The sequence below is a fragment of the Balaenoptera borealis genome (assembly GCF_965194805.1).
Source record: "Balaenoptera borealis genome assembly, chromosome: 16".
Classification (NCBI taxonomy): Eukaryota; Metazoa; Chordata; class Mammalia; order Artiodactyla; family Balaenopteridae; genus Balaenoptera; species Balaenoptera borealis.
This window is the reverse complement of record NC_138872.1, coordinates 15,438,101-15,453,034: the sequence shown is the minus strand read 5'-3', so window position 1 is coordinate 15,453,034 and position 14,934 is coordinate 15,438,101. Positions and strand designations below refer to the sequence as shown.

The 14,934-nt window shown below is 46.6% G+C and overlaps 1 protein-coding gene, 1 long non-coding RNA gene and 1 pseudogene across 3 annotated transcripts; 1 reads left to right on the top strand and 2 right to left on the bottom strand.

Annotated features, from left to right (window-relative positions):
* Positions 1-90: 90 nt before the first annotated feature.
* LOC309614071 (colostrum trypsin inhibitor-like) lies at positions 91-6,042 on the bottom strand. Its single transcript, XM_082361855.1, has 3 exons — positions 2,852-6,042; positions 746-961; positions 91-240 (listed from the first exon to the last, which is right to left on the bottom strand). The coding sequence occupies exons 1-3, from the start codon at positions 2,925-2,927 to the stop codon at positions 218-220; spliced, it is 315 nt and encodes a 104-aa protein (XP_082217981.1). The 5' UTR covers positions 2,928-6,042; the 3' UTR covers positions 91-217.
* LOC309614096 lies at positions 6,037-9,340 on the top strand. Its single transcript, XR_014236016.1, has 2 exons — positions 6,037-7,619; positions 7,998-9,340. It is a non-coding gene; the product is annotated as an uncharacterized lncRNA (long non-coding RNA).
* A 1,787-nt stretch (positions 9,341-11,127) lies between these two features.
* LOC309614260 (methyl-CpG-binding domain protein 1 pseudogene) lies at positions 11,128-13,330 on the bottom strand (annotated as a pseudogene). The gene is made up of 2 exons: positions 13,301-13,330; positions 11,128-12,849 (listed from the first exon to the last, which is right to left on the bottom strand). The product of its transcript is annotated as a methyl-CpG-binding domain protein 1 pseudogene (transcript).
* Between the last annotated feature and the right edge of the window lie 1,604 nt (positions 13,331-14,934).

The window sequence follows — 14,934 nt, the reverse complement described above, 5'->3', positions numbered from 1 at the left end:
GTGGGGGTGATGCGGGTTTGATTGCCCCTGTGGCTGTGAGCAGTTTTGGAGGACAGGCCCAGGGCTCTTGTAGGAAGGCTTCAGGTCACATCAACTTTGAACACTTTATTGACTCAGTCCCGGAGGGTTACAGGACGGGCTCCGAACAGGGCCTCTGCGTAGGAATGGCAGCCGAGCCAGCTTTCGGTCAAGGCCTGGGAACATGCAGATATCACCTTCAGCTGCTCTTGACCTTGCTCTCTGTAATGGAGATGACAGCCAGCTCCCTATTTGGCTGGCCTGTTGGCGGCCTAGAGCCAGAGCCATCAAGCTAGACTCCTTACCCAACCCCTTCAACACCCACCAACCTGGGGGCCTCCTCACTTCTGTCACCTCCCACCGTGATCAGTGCTACAATCACGTTCATCACCTCTGTCAACAGGATCACCCCTGTGAAGGCTACATTGCCGTTTTCACCTTTACCAGCCCCACCATGTATTTTAAAAGGGCTTACTGCAATAACCAAGCTTCCTTTCATCTTTACTATCCATGCCACCATCCACCGCAGCCTTACTGTCTACACCTCATTACCACCATCAGCAGCCCACGGTGACCCATCTTATTCCCATTATTCTCATCATCACCAACTTCCATATTTACATGATCATCTGAATCACTGCCAGCATCCTCACCAACACCACCTCCCTTCACATGCCCAGCATGCTGTCACCTTCATTACTCCTCCTGTTTCCATCAGAGGACTCACCAGGGAGTTTGCAGACCTTCAAACAGATCTCTGTGGTCTCAAAATTGTTGGCATTGCCCTGACAACCACCATAGGTAAAGGGCTCACACTCAATGGATGTAGAGTTGTAGAAGTATCGGTGCAAAGAGGCTTTGCAAGGGCCCCTCACTGGGGGAAGCTGGCAGAGGGCAGGGGGAGTTTGGAACAACTCCTGGGAAGCCTCTTGCTGAAGATTGGCTGCAAGGTAAAGGAAGAACAGGATTGTCACTTATGTGTCCTTTTAAAGAACTGATAAGTATTTTTCCCCCAGCATTTATTCTACACCAAGCACCCTCCTAGGTGTTTGCTATACTTGCCATTATTTAAATAACCTAATGGAGAGGGTATTACGGTCCCCACTTCACAAATGAAGAAACTGAGGCTCGGAGAGGTTTGATAATTTCCCCAAAATCATAAGACCTGTAAATTGAGAGAGGCTTGGGATTTAAACCCAGATCCAATTTCAAATCCCAAGTGCTGTGTCCTACAGCCTCTCATAACTTGACATCAAGATGTTTGTTGTAGCTTTTATAATTTGCAAAGAGTTATAATTTGGAAAAAATGTAAATGTTCACCAACAGGGGATCCATGGGCCATTATGCAGTCACTAAAAAGCATAGTGTTGGGACTTCCTTGGCGGTCCAGTGGTGAAGACTCCGGCTTCCACTGCAGGGGCACTGGGGAAGCAAGATCCCTCATGCTGCACAGTGTGGCCAAAAAACAAAAGCATAGTGTTGATCTATACGCATCAGCATGGAGAGAGGTCCGTAACTTTTGTTGAATAAAAAAAACAAATTACAAAACAGGAGATCTAGTATGATCTGCAGATGTAAAATATATGTATAAACCAGTAGAATGATGACATGAAAGTTGTTCACCAATATATTTAGAGTAGTTATCTCTGGGTGGTAGAATTTTTATTTTCTAAAAAAAATTTTTTTTTTTGGCTGTGCCGTGTGGCTTGCGGATCTTACTTCCCTGATCAGGGATGGAACCCGGGCCCATGGCAGTGAAAGTGCCAAGTCCTAACCACTGGACTGCCAGGGAATTCCCTAAAAATTCTTTTTAGTATCATTTGAATGCCAGTGAACAAGTATCATTTTTTATAACTAGGAAAAAGATATTTACATTAAATAGTCTTAAATATCCATGAGTAATCAGCAAATAAGGAAACTGGCCTCTTTTACTGAATCACTTGTTATTTTAACTCCTAACTACATCTAGGTCCAGTTATCACACAAAGGAATTTATCAAACACTCACACACACCCTCCCTCAGCCATTAGCCTTGGACACTCAGGACTTCAGTGTATCCTTTTATGGGAAGCAACAAACTCCACTTTGATAATTACACTTTCCCTAATAAGGACAGCGTCCCTCAAACAGATAAGCACATGGGTCAACTCACCTCACAGAACCATTTTGTGAATCTTCACTGTACATCACACTGACCATGCTGAATATACTGGGAGAAACTTAACCAAGAATAGGGAAGAGGCCATTCTAGGAAGGGAATTCGAGACCTCCTGTTAGGCAGCCATTCTCAATCTTGGTTAGAATACTAGGATCTCTTGGGGAACTTTAAAAAAATGTCCCGATGCCCAGGCTTCATCCCAGGCCAATCAAATCAGAATTTCTGAGTGTGGGACCCAGAGACTCCTCAGGGGACTTCTTCAATGTGCAGCCAAGTTTGAGAATCTGGCCTCATTTTCAAAGCAGTATGAACATTTATTTTCTTGCTTAAGAATTCTAGGGAGTAGGATTCTGGAGAGCAGGATTGTTGGCGCTGTGTAAAACAGGGGACCCACTTTTTAAACTTCACACATTTACATATGGTTTGTCTTTAACACAAACATGTGTATTGCTTTTTAAGAAAAATTAGGATTTGGTGAAGATGTCACATAGACACCGGGGAGGTCTGGTCCCACATTTTCCTGAGACCAGATGGTGACCCCATGGGAGCCCCTTCCCATACCTAGGCCCTGGTTTCCTCCTGAGGGGGCAGTGACCAGGTGGCCTCTTGGATCCAGCATCCTCCCACCCCATAGGCTATGATCTCAGGGACCCTTTTCCCAACCCCTCAGCTCACCTGAGGTCTTTCTTGAGCTGGCCAAGCCCACCAGGCAGAGGGCGAGGCAAAGGGCAAGGAGGCGGCTGAGCTTCATGGTGTGAGTAGCTGCTTGCTCTGGGCTGAGGCTGGGAGGCGGGAACTTATATCTGCAGCTGAAGGAGAAGGGGTCCTCTTCCCCAGGGCTGAGGGAAGTACTCGCTTTTCATTACTTGGAATAGGAAGCACCCTGGGCAAGGGGTGTGGGCTGGAAGAACTGGACTTCTTACCTGGAGGCTGTGCACTGGCCTTGGATGGGCTCTTCATAGCTATTGAGCAAGTCCCCTAAGACGGTGCTTCTGTAGCATCCGGAATGCAGTCCCCAGCCTCATCTACTGCAGACTCGAGTCTCCGTGACCTTGGACTGAAAAGGGACCTTTAGGGGCCTCGGTTTCCCCATCTGTAAAACAGGTGGGCTAGACCACATGGTCCCTAAGGGCTCAGCACATCTATTCTCCATTCTGTTATTATTGGCTCCTATCCAGAGCCTCCCAGCTAGTGTCTCAACATCCCAGGAGAGAGAACATAGCTCTTTGTTCATTGGCTTATTTATTTAATTTTGGGATAATGAGTTTATTGTTTCATATAAATCATCATATTTATTTTTAAAAGATCAAGCTATACTGAATAGCATAAACAAAAGGCAAAATCACTCCCCACAGATTCTACCATAGTGCTGTGCAGCAGAAATATAATGCAAGCCACAAAGAGAATTTTAAATTTTCTAGTAGCAGCATTTTTTTTCCACACTGCATAGCTTGTGGGATCTTTTTTGTTGTTGTTGTTATAAATTTCATTTATTCATTTATTTTTGGCTGCAATGGGTCTTCATTGTTGTGCATGGGCTTTCTCTAGTTGTGGTGAGCGGGGCCTACTCTTCGTTACCGTGCGCGGGCTTCTCATTGTGATAGCTTCTCTTGTTGCGGAGCACGGGCTCTAGGCACACAGGCTTCAGTAGTTGTCACACGCGGGCTCAGCAGTTGTGGTTCGCGGGCTCTAGAGCACAGGCTCAGTAGTTGTGCCTCACGGGTTTAGTTGCTCCGCAGCATGTGGGATCTTCCCGGACCAGGGCTCGAACCCGTGTCCCCTGCATTGGCAGGAGGATTCTTAACCACTGCGCCACCAGGGAAGTCCCAGCTTGTGGGTTCTTAATTCCCCAACCAGGGATTGAACCCGGGCCCACGGCAGTGAAAGCGCTGAATCTTAAACACTGGACCGCCAAGGAATTAGCAGCTTTTTTTTTTTTAGCAGCAGCATTTTAAAGATTAAAAAGAAAGAGGTAAAACTAGTTTTTTTAAAAATTTTTATTTATTTATTTATTTATGGCTGTGTTGGGTCTTCGTTTCTGTGTGAAGGCTTTCTCTAGTTGCGGCAAGTAGGGGCCACTCTTCATCGCGGTGTGCAGGCCTCTCATTATCGCGGCCTCTCTTGTTGCGGAGCACAGGCTCCGGACGCGCAGGCTCAGTAGTTGTGGCTCCCGGGCCTAGTTGCTCCGCGGCATGTGGGATCCTCCCAGACCAGGGCTCGAACCCGTGTCCCCTGCATTGGCAGGCAGATTCTCAACCACTGTGCCACCAGGGAAGCCCTAAAACTAGTTTTAATAATAGTTTATTTAACTCAGTAGCTCCAAAATAGTATAATTTCAACATATAATCAACATGTAATAAAGATTAATATGATATTTTACTTTTCTTCACACTAAGTCTTTGGAATCTGAGTGTATTTTGCACTTAAGGCACATCCTGATTCATACTAGTCATATTTCCTGTGCTCAGTAGCCACATGTGGCTAGTGGCTACCATAGGGGACAGTGAAATTCCACCACGTGAAATAAATATCTTTACTTCAAGTTATCCTCATAAACATTTTGTTAGGTAGATAAAAAAATAATTCTAAAAAACAAAGGGTTTACAGGTATTGTTTTCCCTGAATTTTTGCATATTGCCTTTATATTTCAAGGACAATTTGTTGGGATAAAAAATCCTGGATCAGACTTTCTTTTCCCGGAACAATTGTGGACCTGGTTCCACTGAATTCTGCCATGGAGTGTCACTGTGAAGTGGCCTGAATGTTTTTCTCCCTCAGGGGTGACTTTTTTCCTACCTGAAAGCTTGAAGACCTCTTTGCTTATCCTTGAGATAATGTATTTTGGTATCATTCTGCATCATTCTTTTTGTACTGGAACATGGAATGCTTTTTCCAACCTACAGATTTTTGTAAAGGAAATTTCCTTGTATTACATCTTGAAATAAAGTTTCTTTTCCAATTATTGAGTTTTCTATATGAGACATCAGTTATGTTAGATTATCTTCACTTGTGCTTCAGTAGTTGTTAAAAACCTCACCATTGGAGACGGAGGAATTCAAATTCCAGCTTTGCTATTCACTATCTGTGTGACCTCAGACAAGTTATTTACCTTCTATGGATATAGTTTCTATTTGGGGATAACAACGGAAACTGTTGCCGAAAACCCAGTCTCTCTTCACCAGTACAGAATAGAAACCCAGAGACAGAGCTTTGGAGGAGTAGAAAGGAGTAGCTCTATTACTTTGCCAGGCAAAGGGGGCCACAGCAGGCTAACACACTCAAGGCTGTGCCCCCCTTCCTGGGAAGCAGGAAAGGGTCTTATAGTTTCAGGGTGGAAAATAGGGCTGTAGATAAGGATCGGGGCTGATGTTTGCATCCTTCTTTCCTCCTAGAGACCTTGAGATCATTAGGGCTGGCATCAGGTGGTTCCAGAATAGGTTCTGGTGGTCCTCGAGATTATCGTTCCATGACCTTCTTTTTGGAATGAAGAATGCTCACAAAGGAAAGGAGTCTTAAGGAGTGTTGTCTTGGAGAAGTAAGCATCAGGTGCATAGTGCAACCTTAGCTAGAGGGCAATCATTTTCAGAGTGCAATTAAGCAAGAAAGAGAGGGGGAGAAAACATCTGTAGGAGACAGGTGAAATGGGTGGAAAGAATAAGGGCTGAATAAGGTCTAACATAATGGGGGTGCCTCAACTATTTTCTGCTACAGCAAAACTACTTGTGTTTGGAGTTCACAAGACAACACCCAGGTTTAATTCATAAAAGGACTCACAGGACACAAAGGTGTTATACTTAAGTTTATATCAAATGGATGCAGAGTAGAATCACCAAAGGGGGAAAGAGCATGGGGTGAAGCTGGAGGAACACAGGCACAAGCTTCTGCTTGATTCCCTCAGCCCGACACATCCGAGATGTTGCCAACCAGGGGAGCTCACTCCTGTCTGGGAGTCTTGGGTTTTTACTGTGGTCAGGCATGCAGGCATATACTGCCTGCACAGCTGACCTCAGGGAAGCCCCAGACCCCAAAGGGAAAGCAGGCATTTCCCTTGTCTAAAATGATTAAAGAAGACAGTTCAGGTGACACAAACTTTACTTAACACTTCATGACGTGGGCAGTCTCCATCCCCAAGGGTCCAAAGAACTGTAGATCATTTACAAGAACACAGAGTTAAGTTTCAACTTGCTGACATGGCACCCCAGACATCTTGGGTCTAGATATTTATTTCAACACAGGCCTGAGATCAGATCCAGACATTCCTACTGGGAGTTGGGTGTCACATTGATGATCACAAGAGGAGCCCTGAATCTTTGAGTATTTAGCACCCAGGGGCACAGAGCTGAGCATTCTCTATTCATTAGTCTCAAATGCGTTCACAGCATCTCAAAGAAATGGGGTTGATTTCATAAACAATCCCGTTTTACATATGAGGGCACCACGGCCCAGGAACACTAAGTAATTTGCCAAATGCAGGTCCTCCTACTGTTGTTGGGGAGGAAACCTTTCCCTGTTTCCCTTCTAGGTTCTTTGGCTGGTTTGGTAATTAAATCGACATAAGACAGATGAATAGGAGAAAACCAAATTTCATAGGTAGATCATCCCCAAAGACCTGGGACCCAAAGACGGTCAGGCAGTTGAGGCTTATATGCCATCCTGAGTGAAGGAGAAGGGGATGGGGATCTAATCAATCATTTCATCCTCAGGGAATGGAAGGAGACTCATGTTTGTTTTTACAAAAGAAGTCCAGTGACTTGTACTTCTCATATGTTACCAGTGTGTGATCATTCCAAAGAATTAAGGTAAAGGCAGAGAATTAGGAAGAGACGCAGATCAGTGGGAGAGAATGTGGGGCTTTCTGAGATTCAGCTCTTCCCGATCTTGGCTCCTCTGCTACTTCCCAAGGTGCATGGGAAAGGCAGCTTTTCTCTGTGTCTGCTGCCCTTCTCCTCCAACCCGGTGAGTCTCCTTCAGGCTTGCTATCAAATTGTGGTCCTGTGGACCATTTTATAAGAGGGGAAACTGGGGCTGGGGACACACCTGTAACGGTGAGCCTGTTAGGAATGCAGCTTCTCAGGCGTCACCCAGACCTGGGGGATCAGAATGTGTATTTAATTCCACAAGACCCACAGGCAGAGTCAAGTCTGAGAAGCACTGTTACTGGGCATTTGGCCTCAGCAGGCAGAAGCAGGAAGCCTGGTTACGTGGGAGGTGAAGCATGAACAGCATTGACCCCAGCTCCTCCCCTTCCTCACTCCCCTCCTCATTACCTGATCCCACCCCTCAGCTGGGGTGTGAAAAGCTCTGTCAGCCCCCAGCTTTCCTCAGAAGCCCTCCTGCAAGGCCACGAACATGAGACGGCTCTGCCTCTCCGTCACCCTTCTCGTCCTCCTGGTCACCCTGGTGACCTGCACCCCGGGGGGTGAACACAAGAGCCATGCCAGAGGTAAGTCCCGGCTCACCTCTGCTCTACAGGCTGGGGAGGAAATGAGACTAGTCCATTGTCGACTGAAAAAAACCGTGCAACCTAAAAGTTGAGAGTTGTTTTACTCGGAGGAGATTTTTAGAACTTCAAGCCCGGGAGGCAGCATCTCAAGTAACCCTGAGAGAAGTGCTCTGAGGAGGTGAGGTGGGAGCCAGGATATAGAGAAGGAAGTTTTGCAACAAAGGGCAGGTAGTCTGAATGTCAAGAGATTATTGTAAATTAAAGAAAACCAGATATCCCAAGTTAAGGAATTTAGCACTTTTTTTTTATTAAAGCAATGTTTTTTAAATTTTTTGTTTTTTACGTTTTTTCCCCTGTAATTTATTTCTAATCTCATAGCGTTGCGATTGGAAAAGATGCTTGATATGATTTCAATTTTCTTAAATTCACCGAGGCTTGATTTGTGACCCAAGATGTGATCTATCCTGGAGAATGTTCCATGTGCACTTGAGAAGAAAGTGTAATCTGCTGTTTTCGGATGGAATGTCCTATAACTATCAATTAAATCTATCTGGTCTATTGTGTCATTTAAAGCGTGTGTTTCCTTATGAATTTTCTGTCTGCGTGATCTGTCCATTGGTGTAAGTGAGGTGTTAAAGTCCCCCACTATTATTGTGTTACTGTTGATTTCCTCTTTTACAGCTGTTAGCAGTTGCCTTATGTCTTGAGGTGCTCCTATGTTGGGTGCATATATATTTATAATTGGTATATCTTCTTGGATTGATCCCTTGATCATTATGTAGTATCCTTCCTTGTCTCTTGTAACATTCTTTATTTTAAAGTCTATTTTATGGTTCTGAAGAACCTAGGGGCAGGACAGGAATAAAGACGCAGACATAGAGAATGGACTTGAGGACACGGGGAGGGGGAAGGGTAAGCTGGGACGAAGTGAGAGAGTGGCATGGACATATATACACTACCAAATGTAAAATAGATAGCTAGTGGGAAGCAGCTGCATAACACAGGGAGATCAGCTCGGTGCTCTGTGACCACCTAGCGGGATGAGACAGGGAGGGTGGGAGGGAGATGCAAGAGGGAGGGGACTTGGGGAAATATATATACGTATAGCGGATTCACTTTGTTATACAGCAGAAACTAACAAAACATTGTAAAGCAATTATACTCCAATAAAGACGTTAAAAACAAAAAGGCTAGAACAATATTATCCAAAAAATAAAAAAATAAATAAAATCTATTCTACCTGATATGAGTATTGCTACTCCGACTTTCTTTTGATTTCCATTTGCATGGAATATCTTTTTCCATCCCCTCACTTTCAGTCTGTATGTGTCCCTAGGCCTGAAGTTGGTCTCTTGTAGACAGCATATATATGGGTCTTGCTTTTGTATCCATTCAGTGAGCCTGTGTCTTTTGGTTGGAGCATTTAATCCATTCACATTTAAGGTAATTATTGATATGTATGTTCCTATGACCATTTTCTTAATCGTTTTGGGTTTGTTTTTGTAGGTCCTTTTCTTCTCTTGTGTTTCCCACTTAGAAAAGTTCCTTTAGCATTTGTTGTAGAGCTGGTTTGGTGGTGCTGAATTCCCTTAGCTTTTTTTTTTTTTTTTTTTTTTGAATTCTCTTAGCTTTTGCTTGTCTGTAAAGCTTTTGAGTTCTCCATCGAATCTGAATGAGATTCTTGCCAGGTAGAGTAATCTTGGTTGTAGGTTCTCCCCTTTCATCACTTTAAATATATCATGCCACTCCCTTCTGGCTTGTAGAGTTTCTGCTGAGAAAGCAGCTGTTAACCTTATGGGAGTTCCCTTGTATGTTATTTGTTGCTTTTCCCTTGTTGCTTTTAATAATTTCTCTTTGTCTTTAATTTTTGTCAACTTGATTACTATGTGTCTTGGCGTGTTTCTCCTTGGGTTTATCCTGCCTGGGACTCTCTGTGCTTCCTGGACTTGGGTGGCTATTTCCTTTCCCATGTTAGAGAAGTTTTCAACTATAATCTCTTCAAATATTTTCTCAGGTCCTTTCTCTCTCTCTTCTCCTCCTGACACCCCTATAATGTGAATGTTGGTGTGTTTAATGTTGTCCCAGAGGTCTCTTAGGCTGTCTTCATTTCTTTTCATTCTTTTTTCTTTATTCTATTCCATAGCAGTGAATTCCACCATTCTGTCTTCCAGGTCACTTACCTGTTCTTCTGCCTCAGTTATTCTGCTATTGATTCCTTCTAGTGTATTTTTTCATTTCAGTTATTGTATTGTTCATCTCTGTTTGTTTGTTCTTTAATTATTCTAGGTTTTTGTTCTTTAATTCTTCTAGGTCTTTGTTAAACATTTCTTGCATCTTCTCAATCTTTGCCTCCATTCTTTTTCCGAGGTCCTGGGTCATCTTCACTATCATTATTTTGAATTCTTTTTCTGGAAGTTTGCCTATGTCCACTTCCTTTAGTTGTTTTTCTGGGATTTTATCTTGTTCCTTCATCTGGTACATAGTCCTCTGCCTTTTCATTTTGTCTTTCTGTGAATGTGGTTTTTGTTCCACAGGCTGTAGAACTGTTCATCTTGCTTCTGCTGTCTGCCCTCTCTATTTTTTATTTTTAAATTTATTTATTTATTTTTGGCTGCATTGCTGCATGTGGGCTTTCTCTAGTTGCGGCGAGTGGGGGCTATTCTTTGTTGCAGTGCGCAGGCTTCTCATTGCGGTGGCTTCTCTTGTTGCAGAGCACAGGTTCTAGGCATGGGGGCTTCAGTAGTTGTGGCATGCGGGCTCAGTAGTTGTGGCTCGTGGGATCTAGAGCAGAGGCTCAGTAGTTGTGACGCACGGGCTTAGTTGCTCCGTGGCATGTGGGATCTTCCTGGACCAGGGCTCAAACCTATGTTGCCTGCATTGGCAGGCAGATTCCTTTTTTTTTTTTTTCGTTTAAAAATAATTTAAAAATAGAACAGCAGAGAGATAGAAACTATTTATATATTTTCCAATGCCTATTGTGCCCCAGCAAGGTTCACGCCAGGGCTGTCCTACCAACAGTTTCCTGAATTCTGTATTTTCACCATTAAATTCCACAATAAAGTTGGAAATCCACTCACCATTTTTTTTTAACTTTTTATTTATTATTTATTTATTATTTTTTTATTTTTGGCTGTGTTGGGTCTTCGTTTCTGTGTGAGGGCTTTCTCCAGTTGCGGCGAGTGGGGGCCACTCTTCATCGCGGTGCGCGGGCCTCTCACTATCGCGGCCTCTCTTGTTGCGGAGCAGAGGCTCCAGACGCTCAGGCTCAGTAGTTGTGGCTCATGGGCCCAGTTGCTCTGCGGCATGTGGGATCTTCCCAGACCAGGCCTCGAACCCGTGTCCCCTGCACTGGCAGGCAGATTCTCAACCACTGCGCCACCAGGGAAGCCCCACCATTTTAAAATACATACTAAGGTATTTAATAAAACGGCATGGACTATATCTTTTTTTTTTTTTAACTCATTTGGTGTTTTTTGTTTGTTTGTTTTTTAATTAATTAATTTGTTTATTTATTTTTGGCTGTGTTGGGTCTTCATTTCTGTGCAAGGGCTTTCTCCAGTTGTGGCAAGCGGGGGCCACTCTTCATCGTGGTGCGCGGGCCTCTCACTGTCGTGGCCTCTCTTGTTGCGGAGCACACGCTCCAGACGCGCAGGCTCAGTAGTCGTGGCTCACGGGCCCAATTGCTCCGCAGCATGTGGGATCTTCCCAGACCAGGGCTCGAACCCGTGTCCCCTGCATTAGCAGGCAGACTCTCAACCACTGCGCCACCAGGGAAGCCCGACTATATCCTTTTCATTCCTGAATCCCAGCATTAAGTACGGTGCCTACCATGGGCCAGGTTCTCAATACTTGAATGACACATAAATAGCCGAGACCAGCAAGTGTTTTCTGGGTGGGCTTGACAGAATTTCTGTACTTGCTGGGGTCACCATGAAATGCATGGTCTTCAGCTTTGCATTTTCAGCAACGTAGCTTTATCAAGTTATCCTCAGGTGAGTAGTGAGACCCTTGGGAGCTGATTCATGGCAGGGTGGCTTTGTAACGTGTCACCTTGACTAGGCTATGTTTCCCAGCACTCCCTTCCTCATACGCTTCCGGTTAGGATGGGCCACAAGAGACATTTTGCGTGATAACTGGAGGGCAGAAGTGAAGCAGCAGTGCACTCGGGAGGTTGGTGCAGGGGCACCAGGCACTGTTGCGGTTCACACATGTCCTTTATCTGCTGGCTCACCTCGTTGGTATGGGGCAGCAGTCAGGCCTGCAGCTGCTCCACCTTCCCCAGGATCTTCCTTCGGCTTCTCTAATTCCTGGCCCAGATGCGTATTTAAGTCTGTGACGAAGGGCCCCAGCTTCTTCTGCAGGAAACCCACATCATCGAAGCTGGAGGTGGTGAGAGGCTGACAGACACGGGTGCCGGGCCATCCGCCTGGTTTCCAGCTCGTGCTCGTGGGCGCCAGTGTCTCCTCGGTCTCCCACTCTTTACATCCGTCTTCCCTTCCCGATTGCCTGTCCTTGGCAACCAGACTTCTGTGTCCTGGAGGCGGGTTCCACCCAGGCTGAAACTCTCTGCGATCACGGGCGTGCCAGCCCCTCCTACCTCCTCCTCTGGGGCCAAGTCAGAGGTGGAGTCATCCCTGTCCTTCTCAGGGTCAGGTGGCTCTTGCTTCTCAGGTGGCAGGCCTGGGTCTCCTGCCTTGCTGGGGCAGCCCGGCAGCAATACGGGAGAAGTCAGGATGGCTGTGCCCGGTGTCCAGTCCTCCTGGGCGTCCGCCTGCTCTTGCTTCACCTGGGGTAGGGCCACAACCCAACTGAGGCCAGGGCACTGGGCCTCCTGTAACAGAGCTTCTGTGGAAGCTGGGGCTGGTCCAGGCACCCACGCGGGACTGCTTGCACCCTCCCGTCAGAACACAAGGTCGGTGCCAGGCGGGGGCAGCACGAAGCCACGGCCTGCCTCCTGCTTCACTGGAGTCTGGGCACGGTCTGGTTGGGCTCTGGGTGTGGCCAAGGGAGGCTTCAGAGTCTGACCCACACAGGGCCTTCGGGTAGAGCCAGGCCTGTTTCGACGCGGGTAAGGTATGGGTGGCCCTGCGCCATCCTTGGACCCTGGCAGGCAGATTCGTAACCACTGTGCCACCAGCGAACTCCCCAGACTAAGACATCGTGCTGGAAATGGATAGCATGGGCCATGGAATGTGAAAAAACTCTTTATGTGACGATAGGTAATCCCTTCCTAGAACCTGCGTGGCAGGTGTCACCTGTCTGCGTGGGGAAACTGCAGATACGTGAGTGGCCCCTGGTCACTTCATGGTAAGTGGTAAGTTCAAGTCAAGATACTAGTCTGTCAAAATCCAGTCAGTGAAGCACCTGACATCTGCAGGGAATTGTTAAAATGCAGATAATGGGTAATAGTTTCTGGATGCACTGTCCCACACTCATTACTCCCCTGCCCCACACTCATTACTCCCCTGCCCCACACTCATTACTCCCCTGCCCCACACTCATTACTCCCCTGCCCCACACTCATTACTCCCCTGCCCCACACTCATTACTCCCCTGTCCCACACTCATTACTCCCCTGTCCCACACTCATTACTCCCCTGCCCCACACTCATTACTCCCCTGCTCCACACTCATTACTCCCCTGCCCCACACTCATTACTCCCCTGCCCCACACTCATTACTCCCCTGTCCCGAAGCAGCATCTCAGCCATCAAAGCCCAGCGACGAGTGGGTCTGGGTTTTTTTCCCCCAGACACCAAATCCATGGTGTCTCTACCAAGACCAACCACCTCTCCGACACCCACTGGGCATCCCCCAAGTCAATTCCCTTCTGAGATTAAGTCTCCAGAGTTAGACTAGAGCCCACAGGTGGAAGACTCTGTGCCACAAAACTGCCCCACTTCAAAGGCCAGCCACAAACCCGTCCCGTCCCCTGCAGCTCATCACGCAGCTCTGGGCCCCTTTGACATGTGGCTGGGCTTGCTCCTGGGGCTTCTGGACATTGAGCCAGCTCCCTTCTCCTTGACCCTGGAAGTGGAGCCCAGGGTGTGTGTGTGTGTGTGTGTGTGCGTGTGTGTGACTGCGTAGAAGGCTGGGCTGTGGTCTTGTTTTTACTGCTGATCAGCAGTTTGGTGCTGGGTGAGGTCTTCACCTCTCTGTGCTGCATTTTTTCTCCTCTGTGATCGGTGGTAAGGTAGAAATATCCCCTGGAGAGGAGAGATGAGATGTGATCATTAAAGGAGATAAAAGATTTACACAGAGGGAATTGTAATCAGCACATCTCGGCAGTGTTAGCTGTTAGTGTGTGTGTGTGTGTGTGTGTTAGTGGGAAGATGCTTGTCTGTGAGTGGATGAGTGAGTGTGTATGGGGGGGCCTTGTGGTACATGGTTGTAATTGGGACTGAATAGATGGGACAAGTGAAGAGGGGAGGATATGTAAGCCTTCACATGTGCCTGCACTTTATACCTTACAAAGCAGCAGAGTGCACGGTGGGCAGACTCTGAAGCCGGTTTCCTGGGTTCAGATCCTGTTCCTACCCAGCATGACCTCGGGCAAATTACAGATTTCCTGTTGCCTCAATTTTCTCCTCTGTATTGTTAGGAAATATTAAGATTTCCTCACCCTCTTTTAGGATTATCGTGAGGATTAGATGAGTTAATATAAGTCAAATGCTTAGGACAATGCCTGGCACATGGAAGGAGCTAAGTGTTTACTGCTGTCATTACTCATTATTATTATTCTTTTTAAAATAATTAATTAATTTTCAGCTGTGTTGGGTCTTCGTTGCTGCACGCGGGCTTTCTCTAGTTGCGGTGCACGGGCTTCTCATTGCAGTGGCTTCTCTCGTTACAGAGCATGGGCTCTAGGTGTGCGGGCTTCAGTAGTTGCAGCACGCAGGCTCAATAGTTGTGGTGCACGAGCTTAGTTGCTCCGTGGCATGTTCGAGTCCGGACCAGGGCTCGTACCCGTGTCCTCTGCATTGGCAGGCGGATTCTTAACCACTGCGCCACCAGGGAAGTCCCTATTATTCTTATTACAAGGATTGACTTTGCAGGGAGAAGGAATATATGTCTGTTGAGTCCACTGCTTCCATAGGAACCCCACGACCTGGGCAGCATGGATCTCAGATGACACATGACGACACGGGGCTCTGGGAGATTTCTGGCCACAGGTCACAAAGTTAGGGAAAGGGAGAGCTGGGATGCAAATTGACATCCTCCGACCCCAAAACCACAGGTGGAGAGACCCGAGAAAGGGAGATGTTGCAGGCGATCTTTCCAGCCTCCCACAGATCACTCCAGCCCCTGAGGTCCA